This window comes from Oncorhynchus nerka, unplaced genomic scaffold, assembly GCF_034236695.1.
Source record: "Oncorhynchus nerka isolate Pitt River unplaced genomic scaffold, Oner_Uvic_2.0 unplaced_scaffold_2148, whole genome shotgun sequence".
Classification (NCBI taxonomy): Eukaryota; Metazoa; Chordata; class Actinopteri; order Salmoniformes; family Salmonidae; genus Oncorhynchus; species Oncorhynchus nerka.
Genome location: NW_027039144.1, coordinates 1 through 17500, shown reverse-complemented (window position 1 = coordinate 17500; position 17500 = coordinate 1). Strand labels below are relative to the sequence as shown.

The 17500-nt window shown below is 44.8% G+C and overlaps 1 protein-coding gene across 1 annotated transcript in view; it reads right to left on the bottom strand.

Moving 5' to 3' along the window:
• LOC135567314 (semaphorin-5A-like) overlaps positions 1-16130 on the bottom strand; it is a gene marked incomplete at its 5' end in the record, with an annotated part of 17311 nt that extends 1181 nt beyond the window's left edge. The window contains one exon of the mRNA XM_065014737.1: positions 15905-16130. Within this exon, the coding sequence (XP_064870809.1) occupies positions 15905-16130 (226 nt within the window). The remainder of the gene's footprint in view (positions 1-15904) is intronic.
• Between the last annotated feature and the right edge of the window lie 1370 nt (positions 16131-17500).

The window sequence follows — 17500 nt, the reverse complement described above, 5'->3', positions numbered from 1 at the left end:
AGGTCAAACAACATCCTCTGTAAACTGAAGTATACACACTCTTTCGTCTCTGCCTCTCATGCACGCACACACACTGTCAGACTGAGAGCTACTGGGATCCTCTAATTCAACTCTACGAGTGTTTGACTAATCTATGATCCTCATCTGAAATGAGTTAACGGAGAAATATTAATGAAATATGAAACTGTAATTTTTATTAAGCTTCTATTACGTTGTTCATTCATCATCAGAGGCTTTGAAATGTCCCTTCAGAGTGAATCTGAAAGGTTGGCCTGATGTCTTTGTGTGAATGATAATAACGTGAAAGTAAATTACAGTGTCACTGCATTGATGATTCACTCAATCAACCCACTGTGTTATTATCAACCTTCTGAACTCGACAACAATGAAATCCTTCTCTCTCTCTCTCTCTTTTCTCTCTCTGCGATCTCCCTTGTCTCTCTATCTTGATATACCCTGCACCTTAGAGGCTGCTACTCTATGTACATACAGTAGTCAATGAACACTGATCACTTGAATAATGTTTACATACTGTTTTACCCATTACTTCCTATCATACTGTATTCTAGTCCAGGCTCATCCTCTATAACTATCTAATCACATTTTATTTTGTCACATACACATGGTTAGCAGATGTTAATGCAGTGTAGCGAAATGCGTGTAACAAAATACTGCAGTTTTAGGAACGCGAAGCGAGGCGGCCACCTCTGTCGGGCGCCTGAAGTCACCTAACTACTGACACTTCTCTATTCACATACTGTCCATAATATCTTCTACACAGTCGTGCCAAACGTTTTGAAAATAACACAAATATTAATTTCACAGTCTGCTGCCTCAGTGTCTTTAGATATTTTTGTCAGATGTTAATATGGAATACTGAAGTAGAATTACAAGCATTTCATAAGTGTCAAGGCTTTTATTGACAATTACATGAAGTTGATGCAAAGAGTCAAAATTTGCGGTGTTGACCCTTCTTTCTCAAGACCTCTGAAATCCGCCCTGGCATGCTGTCAATTCACTTCTGGGCCACATCCTGACTGATGGCACATCCTGACTGATGATCCTGACTGAGTTTGTCAGAATTTGGAGGTTTGTTTGTCCACCCGCCTCTTGAGGATTGACCACAAGTTCTCAATGGGATTACGGACTGGGTTGATTCCTGGCCATGGACCCAAAATATCGATGATTTGTTCCCCGAGCCACTTAGTTATCACTTTTGCCTCATGGCAAGGTGCTCCATCATGCTGGAAAAGGCATTGTTCGTCACCAAACTGTTCCTGGATCGTTGGGAGAAGTTGTTCTCGGAGGATGTGTTGGTACTATTCTTTATTCATGGCTGTGTTCTTAGCAGGATTGTGAGTGAGCCCACTCCTTGGCTGAGAAGCAATCCCACACATGAATGGTCTCAGATTGCTTTACTGTAGGCATGACACAGGACTGATGGTAGCGCTCACCTTGTCTTCTCCGGACAAGCTTTTTACAGATGCCTCAAACAATCAGAAAGGGATTCATCAGAGAAAATGGGTAAACTTTACCCCAGTCCCCAATCCCTGTACCTTTGCAGAATATCAGTCTGTCCCTGATGTTTTCCTGGAGAGAAATGGCTTCTTTGCCGCCTCTTCTTGACACCAGGCCATCCTCAAAAGTCTTTGGCTTCACTGTGCATGCAGATACACTCACACCTGCCTGCTGCCATTCCTGAGCAAGCTCTGTACTGGTGGTGCCCCGATCCCGCAGCTGAATGAAATTTAGGAGACGGTCCTGGCACTTGCTGGACTTTCTTGGGCGCCTGAAGCCTTCTTCACAAAAATTGAACCGCTCTCTTGAAGTTCTTGATGATCCAATAAATGGTTGATTTAGGTGCAATCTTACTGGCAGCAATATCCTTGCCTGTGAAGCCCTTTTTGTGCAAAGCAATGATGACGGCATGTTTTTCCTTGCAGGTAACCATGGTTGACAGAGGAAGAAAAATGATTCCAAGCACCACCTTCTTTTTGAAGCTTCCAGTCGGTTCTTCGAACTCAATCAGCTTGACAGAGTGATCTCCAGCCTTGTCCTCGTCAACACTCACACCGGTGTTAACGAGAGAATCTCTGACATGATGTCAGCTGGTTATTTTGTTGCAGGGCTGAAATGCATTGGAAATGTTTTTGTGAAAATTAATATTTGTGTCATTCTCAAAACTTTTGGCCACGACTGTACACACCATTCACATACATACACATATAACTATTTATATTCTGGACTATTGGATTATGCGTGTATTGTTATTGTATTGCTAGATATTGATGCTCTGTTGGTGCTATAAACATAACCATTAAATGTTGATGCTCTGTTGGAGCTAGAAACTTAATCATTAGATATTGATGCTCTGTTGGAGCTAGAAACATAACAATTTCACTGCTCTGTTGGAGCTAGAAACCTAATCATTTCGCTGCTCTGTTGGAGCTAGAAACATAATCATTTCGCTGCTCTGTTGGAGCTAGAACCATAATCATTTTGCCTGTGAAAACGTCAGCAAAACGTTGCATGTGACCAATAAACTTTGATTTGGATTTGATCTCAATCTCCGTATCGTTCACCCTCTTCCCTCTCTCTTTCTCACCCCCTCTCTTTCTTTCTCTCCGTCTATTGTTTCATCGAGCGCTCCATCCAGGGACAGTTTGGGATTGTCCCTGCAGCCCTTTAGTAGAGAAAACAGAGTGTTTACCTATCACATGTACAGTCCTGACTCTTCATAGCTACACACAACCTTGGGAGTCAACATGTCTACACACACACACACACACCTTCTCTACCTCACCCTGCCACTGAGTTGGCAGGAGCACTGACAGATCCTCTGAGGCCCCATGCTCTTTATTGATTTGATTTGGAACAGGCAGTGGCACGGACAGCCCTGCCTACCACGGTGACCTGCACTCTTTAAAAATCCCCCTGCTTAGTCTGGTAGATGTACACTACAAACTCACACTCTTCCACAAGGGACTGTTTCATAGTCTTCTCACTCCTCCAAACACCATGGACTGTTTCATAGTCTTCTCACCCCTACAAAAACCATGGACTGTTTCATAGTCTTCTCACTCCTACAAAAACCATGGACTGTTTCATAGTCTTCTCACTCCTACAAAAACCATGGACTGTTTCACAGTCTTCTCACTCCTACAAACACCATGGACTGTTTCATAGTCTTCTCACTCCTACAAACTCCATGGACTGTTTCATAGTCTTCTCACTCCTCCAAACACCATGGACTGTTTCATAGTATTCTCACTCCTACAAACACCATGGACTGTTTCATAGTCTTCTCACTCCTCCAAACACCATGGACTGTTTCATAGTCTTCTCACTCCTCCAAACACCATGGACTGTTTCATAGTCTTCTCACTCCTCCAAACACCATGGACTGTTTCATAGTCTTCTCACTCCTCCAAACACACTGTTTCATAGTATTCTCACTCCTACAAACCCCATGGACTGTTTCATAGTCTTCTCACTCCTCCAAACACCATGGACTGTTTCATAGTCTTCTCACTCCTCCAAACACACTGTTTCATAGTATTCTCACTCCTACAAACACCATGGACTGTTTCATAGTCTTCTCCAAACACACTGTTTCCTCCAAACACACATAGTCTTCTCACTCCTACAAAACACACTGTTTCACTGTTTCATAGTCTTCTCACTCCTCCAAACACACTGTTTCATAGTCTTCTCACTCCTCCAAACACCATGGACTGTTTCATAGTCTTCTCACTCCTCCAAACACCATGGACTGTTTCATAGTCTTCACTCCTCCAAACACACTGTTTCATAGTATTCTCACTCCTACAAACATCATGGACCATGGACTTCTCACCCTCCAAACACACTGTTTCATAGTCTTCTCACTCCTCCAAACACACTGTTTCATGGACTGTTTCATAGTCTTCTCACTCCTCCAAACACCATGGACTGTTTCATAGTCTTCTCACTCCTCCAAACACACTGTTTCATAGTCTTCTCACTCCTCCAAACACCATGGACTGTTTCATAGTCTTCTCACTCCTCCAAACATCATGGACTGTTTCATAGTCTTCTCACTCCTACAAACATCATGGACTGTTTCATAGTCTTCTCACTCCTCCAAACACCATGGACTGTTTCATAGTCTTCTCACTCCTCCAAACACACTGTTTCATAGTCTTCTCACAAACACCATGGACTGTTTCATAGTCTTCTCACTCCTACAAACATCATGGACTGTTTCATAGTCTTCTCACTCCTCCAAACAAACTGTTTCATAGTCTTCTCACTCCTCCAAACACCATGGACTGTTTCATAGTCTTCTCACTCCTCCAAACACACTGTTTCATAGTCTTCTCACTCCTCCAAACACCATGGACTGTTTCATAGTCTTCTCACTCCTCCAAACACACTGTTTCACCCATGGACTGTTTCATAGTCTTCTCACTCCTCCAAACACACTGTTTCATAGTCTTCACCCTACAAACACCATGGACTGTTTCATAGTCTTCTCACTCCTCCAAACACACTGTTTCATAGTATTCTCACTCCTACAAACACCATGGACTGTTTCATAGTCTTCTCACTCCTCCAAACACCATGGACTGTTTCATAGTCTTCTCACTCCTCCAAACACCATGGACTGTTTCATAGTCTTCTCACTCCTCCAAACACACTGTTTCATAGTATTCTCACTCCTCCAAACACCATGGACTGTTTCATAGTCTTCTCACACAAACATCATGGACTGTTTCATAGTCTTCACTCCTCCAAACACCATGGCAAACAAACACCATGGACTGTTTCATAGTCTTCTCACCCTCCAAACACCATGGACTGTTTCATAGTCTTCTCACTCCTCCAAACACCATGGACTGTTTCATAGTCTTCTCACTCCTCCAAACACCATGGACTGTTTCATAGTCTTCTCTCACTCCTCCAAACACATTGTTTCATAGTCTTCACTCCTCCAAACACCATGGACTATCACTCCTCCAAACACATTGTTTCATCAAGTCAGGACTGTGATTGAGAGGTGGTGTGTGATCTTACTCAAAGTACAGAGTTAGAAACAAGAAATGTAATACAATGCAGTCTAGCCCCCTAAAATCGATGTCCGCGCCCCCACTGAAATATAATTAGTATAATAAAAAATTCCCATAAAAAATCTGTCAGTTTAAGTTATATATATATATATTTTTTGCATTGGATGTGTCTCAATCCACCACATCCCAGTGTTGCACTTCCTCTTCTGTGGTGAAAGGTGGCAGAGTTAGAGCAGTGTTTATCAGACCATTAGGCATCCAATCTGTGGTGAAAGGTGGCAGAGTTAGAGCAGTGTTTATCAGACCATTAGGTATCTTATCTGTGGTGAAAGGTGGCAGAGTTAGAGCAGTGTTTATCAGACCATTAGGCATCTTATCTGTGGTGAAAGGGCAGAGTTAGAACAGTGTTTATCAGACCATTAGGCATCCAATCTGTGGTGAAAGGTGGCAGAGTTAGAGCAGTGTTTATCAGACCATTAGGCATCTTATCTGTGGTGAAAGGTAAGCAGAGTTAGAGCAGTGTTTATCAGACCATTAGGCATCCCAAAAAATTGCTATTCTCACAAAATGTTCTGCAACATCCAAACGGTTTGTCCTACAAAACTATTATGACCCTCTATGGAACGATAAGACCTCACAATCACGATGGTGTTCTTTTTGCTCTACGACCCCACAAGTGTCTTGGGTCTCACTTGAAGTCGGTACAGCAGACCTGTAACTTCTGTCTGTAGCGTCCGAAACAGTTTGGGCTACACACTAATATGACTCCTCTGTGGAAAGGTAGTTGTTTTTCTCTAGGACACCCACAGGCCTCACAAGACAGGGTAGCCTAGTGGTTAGAGCATTGGACTAGTGACTGAAGGTGTTCAAACCCCGAGCTGACAAGGTACAAATCTGTCGCTCTGCCCCTGAACAGGCAGTTAACCCACTGTTCCTAGGCCGCCATTGAAAATAAGAATTTGTTCTTAACTGACTTGCCTGGTTAAATAAAATAAAATAAAACTCATCTGAAGGTTCCCTGGTACCAGTTGGAAAATGTATGGAAGTATATATGGAGACTCTTAGTGCCAAAATAAGGCGTTAAAAACAAATTTTTCCTGATCTTTCTTACATCTCTCCGATATAGGGACAGACACTTCACAACAAACTTCCTTTAGATCCTTTTTGATTCTCTGAAAGAGATTCTGTTTTTTGGGGAGGACTATATGAATCTGTTATGCAATGCGTTTGAATATGCTAATAGCAGTAACGGGGATACTAAGGGGTCTTAAAATTCCAAATCAAATAGCTAACTGATCCTTGATATGACCTTCTTAAAACAATCCCCATCCTTAGACTCTTTATGGGCTGAAATAACTGTAAAAGTACAAATATTGAGGTTCCCACTGACAGTGTCCCCACACATTCACACACAATTGAGATGAGATCAGAAATGTGTGTGTGTGTGTGTGTGTGTGTGTGTGTGTGTGTGTGTGTGTGTGTGTGTGTGTGTGTGTGTGTGTGTGTGTGTGTGTGTGTGTGTGTGTGTGTGTGTGTGTGTGTGTGTGTGTGTGTGTGTGTGTGTGTGTGTGTGTGTGTGTAATCCAGAAATGAACAGCTCAGTTGGATTACAGTGTTAAGACACAGAGCTGTGACAGTATTCCCACAGCTGTCATCTGGATTGTCAAACACTCGCCAGGATCGACCCAGGAGACGCTAGAATATGTGTGCGTGTGTGGTTGTGTGTTTGTGTGAATCGCTTATTAAAAGTTATTGAGAGGGCAATGAAAACTCCCAGTCTGAGGAATGGGGAACAGAGACACACACACACACACACACACACACACACACACACACACACACACACACACACACACACACACACACACACACACACACACACACACACACACACACACACACACACACACACACACACACACACACACACACACACACACTGTACAGCTAACCTTGTGGGGACACACAATTCAGTCCCATTCCAAATCTTATTTTCCTGACCCCTAACCCTAGCTCCTAACCCTTAACATAATTCCCCAATTTAAGACTAATTTAACCTTAACCCCTGCACCCCCTAGAAATAGTATTTGACCGTGGGGACTAACAAATGTCCCCAGTTGGTGACAGTTTTGATGGTTTACTATTCTGTTAAATACTGTCCACACACACTGTAACTAACACACAGTGATTAGGCCAATAACTAGAGATGTTGTATTTACATTTGTCTGGGGTCAAATAGAGGTAAGACAGATACAAGGAAGTGACTCAGGGGTTATAGTGAAGAGATTGTCAGATCTATCAACTCTGATCTTTGTCAGCAGGATACTACCATGCATCCCACTGCTAGTTTGCCTCTGAAGCTACAGGGTTGGTCCTTGGTCAATCCCTGGATGGGAGACTAGATTCTGCTGGAAGTGGCGTTGGAGGGCCAGTGGGAAGCACTCTTCCTTCTGGTCTAAAAGAATGAAAAGTGACTGGGGACATTAGCCTGTGTTGGGTGCAGTCTTCCGGCTGGGACGTTAAACAGGTGTCCTGACTCTGTGTTCAATAAAGATCCCATGGCACTTATCGTGAAGAGTAAGGGTGTTAGCCCAGTGTCCTGCCTAAATTCCCAATCATATATCATCATAGCATCATTTTTCATCCCCTCTCCTTCCCACTAACTATTTTCCAGGTTGTTGCTGTAACTGAGAATGTGTTCTCAGTCAATTTACCCGGTGAAATAAATGAATAAACATCTGTAAACTACCTGCTAGAGAGACTCTCATCTCACCTTTAACATCTTTAACTGGGACTTATTGAACTAGTAATCCTGTATAGTGTTAATAAGGGATTGAAGTCAGTCCCAACAGTCAACAATTGTGGGGGAATAAAAGGAAAAATATCAACTTAAAAAACATTAAATCAAATCAAATGTTATTGGTCACATTCACATGGGGAGCAGATGTTATTGGTCACATTCACATGGGGAGCAGATGTTATTGGTCACATTCACATGGGGAGCAGATGTTATTGGTCACATTCACATGGGGAGCAGATGTTATTGGTCACATTCACATGGGGAGCAGATGTTATTGGTCACATTCACATGGGGAGCAGATGTTATTGGTCACATTCACATGGGGAGCAGATGTTATTGGTCACATTCACCTGGGGAGCAGATGTTATTGGTCACATTCATGCATGTGGGGATAGATGTTATTGGTCACATTCACATGGGGGAGCAGATGTTATTGGTCACATCTCACATGGGGAGCAGATGTTATTGGTCACATTCACCTGGGGAGCAGATGTTATTGGTCACATTCACATGGGGAGCAGATGTTATTGTGAGTGTAGCGAAAAAATCTTGTGCTTCTAGTTCCTACAGTGCAGCAATATCTAACAAGTAATCTAACAATTCCACAACAACTACCTAATACATACAAATCTAAAAAGGAATATATGCATATAAATACATGGATGAGTGACGACCAGGCATAGGCAAGATGCACAGATGGTATAAAATATATATACATACAGATGAGCAATGCAAGATATGTAAACATTATTAAAGTGACTAGTGGATCCATTTATTAAAGTGGCCATTGATTTTCAATGTTGTATGTAGGCAGCAGCATCTCTGTGCTAGTGATGGCTATTTAACAGTCTAAGGGCCTTGAGATAGAAGCTGTTTTTCAGTCTCGGTCCCAGCTTTCATGCACTTGTACTGATCTCGCCTTCTGATGGTAGCTGGGTGAACAGGTAGTGGCTTGGGTGATTGTTTTCTTGGTTATCTTTTTACATTCCTGTGACATCAGGTGCCAGGTGTCCTGGAGGGCAGGGGTGCAGACAGCACCACCTCTGGAGAGCCCCTGCAGTTGTGGGTGGGGAAGTTGCCGCACCAGGAGGTAATACAGCCCAACAGGATGCTCTTAATTGTGCATCTGTAAAAGTTTGTGAGGGGTTTTAGGTGAAGAGACAAATTTCTTCAGCTTCCTGAGGTTGAAGAGGCGCTGTTGGCAAGATTCTTCACCACACTGTCTGTGTGGATGGACCATTTCAATAGTCTGTGATGTGTACACCAGGGAACTTAAAACTTTCCCCCTTCCCCACTGATGTCCCGTCAATGTGATAGCGGGGTGCTCCTTAGCTGTTTCCTGAAGTCCACGATCATCTCCATTGTTTCGTTGACCTTGAGTGATAGGTTGTTTTCCTGACACCACACTCCGAGTGCCTCACTTCCTCCCCCTGTAGGCTTGTCTCGTCATTGTTGGTAATCAAGCCTACTACTGTTGTGTCGTCGGAAAACTTGATGATTGAGTTGGAGGCGTGCATGGCCACACAGTCATGGGTTAACAGGGTGTACAGGAGGGGGCTGAGCACGCTTGCCAGGGGGCCCCATAGTTGAGGATCAGCGAAGAGGAGATGTTGTTTCTTACCTTCACTACCTGGGGGCGGCCATCAGGAAGTCCAGGATCCAATTGCACAGGGGGGGGTTGAGCCCCAGGGCCTCAAGCTTAATGAGCTTGGAGGGTACTATGGTGTTGAATGCTGAGCTATAGTCAATGAACAGCATTCTTACATAGTGTCCAGATACAATAGAGCAGTGTGCATGTGATGGCGATTGCATCGTCTGTGGACCCTTTGTCAGCAGTAAGCAAATTGAAGTGCTTGTCTGAGCACAGGCAGAAGTAATATATCTGTGCTCGCTGTGATGTCTGTGAGCAGGGAGACTAATCTGTCTCAGAGAGGGCCTTCGCCTCAGAGCGTCTGAGCTGAAACACATCACAGAGAGACGACGACACTCTGACACACTGGCCTGAGTGTCGCTGATTCATTTACGAACGTGCAACCGGTGTCTGTAGATGTTGGCAAAAACGAATAGTTAGTCAAGAATGTAAATGTCGTAATTCCCAAACATTCTATGAATTTATGAAACCGGAAAATTACCATATCTAAGTGCTCGCGTGTCAGAAAATGTAAAAAATATATAAGAAAAACGTGTCACATTCTCCTGGGGGTGTATTATGAACAGATTTGAATAAGATTTAATGTTGCTAAAATGATGTCAGTTCCACTTTAAGGAAAAACTACAAAGGAGAACACATTACATAAATAATTACTGAGTAGATACGAGGGAAAGATCTCTTAATCAATTAACATCTTAAGTAATTAACTAAATAACCATAATTAAGCCCTTGATCGCCGCTAAAAAATGACTAGTATGTCCAATAAAAGTCATTCTCACTGCTTGGCTTAATCTTATACGCTTTATCTATCTCATCTAATTTAGATAGATAGTATCCCTCAACCGAGGTGACGAGAGACGAAACCAAAACCAAAGGTGTTCAAACACACTTCCTAATCTAACATTTTAATTATTTCCTGAGAAAGGATTTAGCATTCCGTATCGGCGTGAAGCAGGTGTGAGTTGCGTCTGGGCTAAACATGTGTACTTCAAAAGGAGTTAAAATCGCAAATGTCAGCCCTTTCTGATCCTCTGATCCCTCTGATCCTTGCATGACAACCATGTTGACATTCTGCAGGAACGGAGGAAAAATACACATCAAAAGACCTGAAAAAAACATCATTCATATCAGTGACTCTTAGAGACTCACCTGTATTTTAAAGGTCAGCTCCAGAAGGTTGGAACAGTTTGCAGGGATGGTCTCTCATAGTCATATTGTATGTATACAGTATAATGTATAAATATTGTTTTTGCCTGGACTTGTCACATGGTCAGTAAACCTCTTGGTCCTTTAATGATATTTTTATACATGAAGGTTAACCTCTGGTCCTTTAATGATTCATTTATACATGTACAGCCGTGGCCAAAAGTCTTGAGAATGACACATATATTAATTTTCACAAAGTCTGCTGCCTCAGTTTGTATGATGGCAATTGCATATACTCCAGAATGCTATGAAGAGTGATCAGATGAATTGCAATGAATTGCAATGTCCATGCAAATGAACTGAATCCCCCCAAAACATTTCCAATGCATTTCAGCCCTGCCAAAAAGGACCAGCTGATATCATGTCAGTGATTCTTCATTAACACAGGTGTGAGTGTTGACAAGGACAAGGCTGGAGATCACTCTGTCATGCTGATTGAGTTTGAACAACAGACTGGAAGCTTTCAAAAGGAGGGTGGTGCTTGGAATCATTGTTCTTCCTCTGTCAAACCATGGTCACCTGCAAGGAAACACGTGTCGTCATCATTGCTTTTGCACAAAAGGGCTTCACAGGCAAGGATATTGCTGCCAGTAAGATTGCACCTAAATCAACCATTTATTGGATCATCAAGAACTCAAGGAGAGCGGTTCAATTGCGCCCAAGAAAAGTCCAGCAAGTGCCAGGACCGTCTCCTAAAGTTTATTCAGCTGCGGGATCGTAAGCACCACCAGTACAGAGCTTGCTCAGGAATGGCAGCAGGCAGGTGTGAGTGCATCTGCACGCACAGTGAGGCGAAGAGTTTTGAGGATGGCCTGGTGTCAAGAAGTGCAGCAATGAAGCTACTTCTATCCAGGAAACACCAGGACAGACTGATATTCAAAAAGGTACAGGGATTGACTGTTGAGGACTGGGGTAAAGTCATTTTCTCTGATGAATCCTTCCGGTTGTTTGGGGTATCCGAAAAAGCTTGTCCGGAGAAGACAAGGTGAGCGCTACCATCAGTCCTGTGTCGTACAACAGTAAGCATCCTGAGACCATTCATGTGTGGGGTTGCTTCTCAGCCAAGGGAGTGGGCTCACTCACAATTTTGCCTAAGAACACAGCCATGAATAAAGAATGGTACCAACACATCCTCCGAGAGCAACTTCTCCCAACCATCCAGGAACAGTTTGGTGACGAACAATGCCTTTTCCAGCATGCTGGAGCACCTGACATAAGACAAACTACATGATTCCATATGTGTATTTCAGTTTTGATGTCTTCACTATTATTCTACAAATGTAGAAAATAGTAAAATGATGAAACCCCATGAATGAGTAGATGTGTCCTAACTGTTGACTGGTAGTGTAGGTAAACGTGGTTTGGGTGTATTAGTTCCTTATTTACTGATGACTACTGGAGTTTTCCTATTTCCAACCACTATACAGAGGCAGTGTGGTTTTATGTGTGTGATAATATTTCATGCTTTTCATTGAGTATAAACCACTGTCTCTGGCTATCTGTCTCTTAGGGTTACTGCACTGGTCACTATCTATTGTGATCACGCCTAGGTACAGGAGCCTCCGCGATTTTACACACACACACACACACACACACACACACACACACACACACACACACACACACACACACACACACACACACACACACACACACACACACACACACACACACACACACACACACACACGCACACACACACACACACACACACGCACGCACGCACACGCACGCACACACACACACACACACACACACAATCAGCCTGCTTTATCACCATCTTCTTATAAATGCCTTAGGTGTGTGTGTGTATGCCACTCAAATCGATAGCTAGAGTAGCCCGCTGCTCACTGTAAATCTCGCTGGGCGAGACAGTGCACTCTATTCCCACCGGGTTCTCATCATCTCTGGAGGATTGAAGGGGACTGAGGGGTCTTGGCTCTGTGGCCCCATCACACACATCAATACGGAGCTGAAAAACTGCAGGACTGGCTCTCTGTGTGACAAAGGTTAACTACTGATTCTGGGTCTAAAGGAATCTGTCAGGGATGTTCACAAGCAGGCACACACACACACATGACGCGTACGTAAACACACACACACACACACACACACACACACACACACACACACACACACACACACACACACACACACACACACACACACACACACACACACCACACACACACACCTTTTAAAAGGGCTGATAGGTTTCAAGGAAAATCAAGTGGAAATGACAACCCAGAAGCCTTTTAAACTTCAAATGCACAACATGGTAAAGAAAATGGACACCCCTCCCCAGGAAAGTTCTCCTGCAACAGGGTGATCAGATTAAGATCCTACATCTGTAGTTTCCTCCAACATCTTAAATTATTCAAAAGATTTCTAATCAGAAAGATGTCAGATGTCTGTCGCTCCTCACATGACTGGGAGTGTCCCAGCTCCACCACCATGTCTGCCATCATTGCTTTCAACCTCCACAGTCATTAATCAATCAGAGAGCATGAGAGTAAAGAGAGGGAGACAGAATCACTTTGCATGTGGTAAGTTTGAACTGTCTTTCCAGGGCCCACCCAGGGATGAACTTTGGGTGGGTGTGTGTGTGAACTGTCTTTCCAGGGCCCACCCAGGGATGAACTTTGGGTGGGTGTGTGTGTGAACTGTCTTTCCAGGGCCCACCCAGGATGTGTGTGTGTGTGTGTGTGTGTGTGTGTGTGTGTGTGACTGCCTGATACAGATTAGCAAAACGCTGAACTTTAAACGAGATCCTGCTCTTTTGGGGAAATCAGAAATTAGCTCAATAATACATATAAATCACTAAACAAACTTGTGCATCTGTATCCCAAGCCCCCTCCTCTCTCTCCTTCTCTCTCTCTCCCTCCTTCTTACCTCACTCCCTATCTCCCTGTATCCCAAGCCCCCTCCTCTCTCTCCTTCTCTCTCTCTCCCTCCTTCTTACCTCACTCCCTATCTCCCTGTATCCCAAGCCCCCTCCTCTCTCTCCTTCTCTCTCTCTCCCTCCTTCTTACCTCACTCCCTATCTCCCTGTATCCCAAGCCCCCTCCTCTCTCTCCTTCTCTCTCTCTCCCTCCTTCTTACCTCACTCCCTATCTCCCTGTATCCCAAGCCCCCTCCTCTCTCTCCTTCTCTCTCTCTCCCTCCTTCTTACCTCACTCCCTATCTCCCTGTATCCCAAGCCCCCTCCTCTCTCTCCTTCTCTCTCTCTCCCTCCTTCTTACCTCACTCCCTATCTCCCTGTATCCCAAGCCCCCTCCTCTCTCTCCTTCTCTCTCTCTCCCTCCTTCTTACCTCACTCCCTATCTCCCTGTATCCCAAGCCCCCTCCTCTCTCTCCTTCTCTCTCTCTCCCTCCTTCTTACCTCACTCCCTATCTCCCTGTATCCCAAGCCCCCTCCTCTCTCTCCTTCTCTCTCTCTCCCTCCTTCTTACCTCACTCCCTATCTCCCTGTATCCCAAGCCCCCTCCTCTCTCTCCTTCTCTCTCTCTCCCTCCTTCTTACCTCACTCCCTATTTCCCTGTATCCCAAGCCCCCTCCTCTCTCTCCTTCTCTCTCTCTCCCTCCTTCTTACCTCACTCCCTATCTCCCTGTATCCCAAGCCCCCTCCTCTCTCTCCTTCTCTCTCTCTCCCTCCTTCTTACCTCACTCCCTATCTCCCTGTATCCCAAGCCCCTCCTCTCTCTCCTTCTCTCTCTCTCTCCTCCTTCTTACCTCACTCCCTATCTCCCTGTATCCCAAGCCCCCTCCTCTCTCTCCTTCTCTCTCTCTCCCTCCTTCTTACCTCACTCCCTATCTCCCTGTATCCCAAGCCCCCTCCTCTCTCTCCTTCTCTCTCTCTCCCTCCTTCTTACCTCACTCCCTATCTCCCTGTATCCCAAGCCCCTCCTCTCTCTCCTTCTCTCTCTCTCCCTCCTTCTTACCTCACTCCCTATCTCCCTGTATCCCAAGCCCCCTCCTCTCTCTCCTTCTCTCTCTCTCCCTCCTTCTTACCTCACTCCCTATCTCCCTGTATCCCAAGCCCCTCCTCTCTCTCCTTCTCTCTCTCTCCCTCCTTCTTACCTCACTCCCTATCTCCCTGTATCCCAAGCCCCCTCCTCTCTCTCCTTCTCTCTCTCTCCCTCCTTCTTACCTCACTCCCTATCTCCCTGTATCCCAAGCCCCCTCCTCTCTCTCCTTCTCTCTCTCTCCCTCCTTCTTACCTCACTCCCTATCTCCCTGTATCCCAAGCCCCCTCCTCTCTCTCCTTCTCTCTCTCTCCCTCCTTCTTACCTCACTCCCTATCTCCTGTATCTCCAAGCCCCTCCTCTCTCTCCTCCTTCTCTCTCCCTCCTTCTTACCTCACTCCCCATCTCCCTGTATCCCAAGCCCTCCTCTCTCCTTCTCTCTCTCTCCCTCCTTCTTACCTCTTCACTCCCTATCTCCCTGTATCCCAAGCCCCTCCTCTCTCTCCTTCTCTCTCTCTCCCTCCTTCTTACCTCACTCCCTATCTCCCTGTATCCCAAGCCCCTCTCTCCTTCTCTCTCCCTCCTTCTTACCTCACTCCCTATCTCCCTGTATCCTGTTCTCCTCTCTCCTGCCTCTTCCATCCTTCTTACCTCACTCCCTATCTCCCTGTATCCTGCTCTCTCCTTCTTCTTCTTCTTCCTTTCTCTCTCTCTCTCTCCTCTTTCTACCTCACTCCCTATCTCCCGCCTGTGTGAGAAATCACACAGACACACAAATAACTTAAACAAATCCAATTTTGATAAACTCCCATATCTATTGGGTGAAATATCACAGCAGCAAGGTTTATGACCTGTTGTCACAAGAAAAGGTCAACCAGTGAAGAAGAAACACCATTGTAAATACAACCCATATTTATGTGTATTTATTTTCCCCTTTGTAACCATTTGCACATCGTTACAACACTGTATATATACATAATATGACATTTGTAATGTCTTAATATCAGTGTAATGTTTACTGTTATTTTTTTATTGTTTGTTTCCCTGTTGTTTCGCATCTATTTCACTTGTTTTGGCAATGTTAACATATGTTACCGTGCCAATAAAGCCTTTAAATTGAATTGAATTGAGTGGAGAAGTGAATGAGTGTGTAGATTCAGTTGAATATGTCATCTGACAGAACCATCACCACCCGACAGAAGATTGAGGTTTTATTATGAACTGCTCTACTCACTGTCAGCAGAGCATCCAGTGGAGCCGTCCCTGGAGCAGTACCTCATCTCTATCCTCTGTCGGCCCACCTCCAACAGAGCAGGTTCAGGGACACGGGCCTTACAGGTGTACCGGAACCGCTGCTCGTAGTGACCGCCGTTGTCCGAGATGTTGACCGGCGTCCAGGGGGTCCAGGGGGTGGTCTTCTTCAGGTCAGGACAGGGCTGGGTGTTACACGACTGGTACTCCTGGAGAGAGAGAGACAGAGAGAGAGACAAGGAGAAACAGAGAGAGAGAGACAGAGAGAGACAAAGAGAAACAGTGAGAGAGAGAGAGAGAGAGAGAGAGAGAGAGAGAGAGAGAGAGAGAGAGAGAGAGAGAGAGAGAGAGAGACAAAGAGAAACAGTGAGGAGAGAGAGAGAGAGAGACAAAGAGAAACAGTGAGAGAGTAACAGCGAGAGAGAAACAACGAGAGAGAGAGAGAGAAACAGTGAGAGAGAGAGAGAGAAAGAGAGAGAGAGAAACAGTGAGAGAGAGAGAAACAGTGAGAGAGAGAGAGAGAAAGAGAGAGAGAGAAACAGTGAGAGAGAGTTAAAAAAAAACTTTATTGGGTCTGGGAACACACAGCACAAACACTCAAACAAATAAAAACACGGTTAAACATCAATTAAGAACACAACAACAGTGACTAAACACAACAACTGCTGAATATCCATATGCTCATAAACAGATCAATGTTATTAACCAGTTGGTAATAGGCAAACACAACCCTGTCTCGCTGCCAACATTCCCTCCAGCATTCCCAGGACATCCACAGACCCCTGTCCCTGATTACTGTTCTTCGTGTCTTCCAAATGTCGAATTTAGCTGCCTCTGACACGAAGTTCAGGAAGAGAACTACATCCATTCAAATAAACCTGTACTTTAGCCTAAATATAAACAGTTGGGAAGAGAAAACCTCTCCCAGAGCTGAGAACCAAGTAGTGATCAGGTCAATCATCCCAACCAACCTGAGACACTGTAAAAAACAGATTTGCCAGAGTTTCAGACTCAGCACAGAATGGACACCCCTCCCCAACAGTAGGATCCATGTTCCAGGTGTACCAGATACATAATGGACACCCCTCCCCAACAGGAGGATCCATGTTCCAGGTGTACCAGATACATAATGGACACCCCTCCCCAACAGTAGGATCCAGGTGTACCAGATACATAATGGACACCCCTCCCCAACAGTAGGATCCAGGTGTACCAGATACATAATGTACACCCCTCCCCAACAGTAGGATCCAGGTGTACCAGATACATAATGGACACCCCTCCCCAACAGGAGGATCCAGGTGTACCAGATACATAATGGACACCCCTCCCCAACAGGAGGATCCAGGTGTACCAGATACATAATGGACACCCCTCCCCAACAGTAGGATCCAGGTGTACCAGATACATAATGTACACCCCTCCCCAACAGTAGGATCCAGGTGTACCAGATACATAATGGACACCCCTCCCCAACAGTAGAATCCAGGGGTACCAGATACATAATGGACACCCCTCCCTAACAGTAGGATCCAGATGTACCAGATGCAGAATGGACACCCCTCCCCAACAGTAGGAT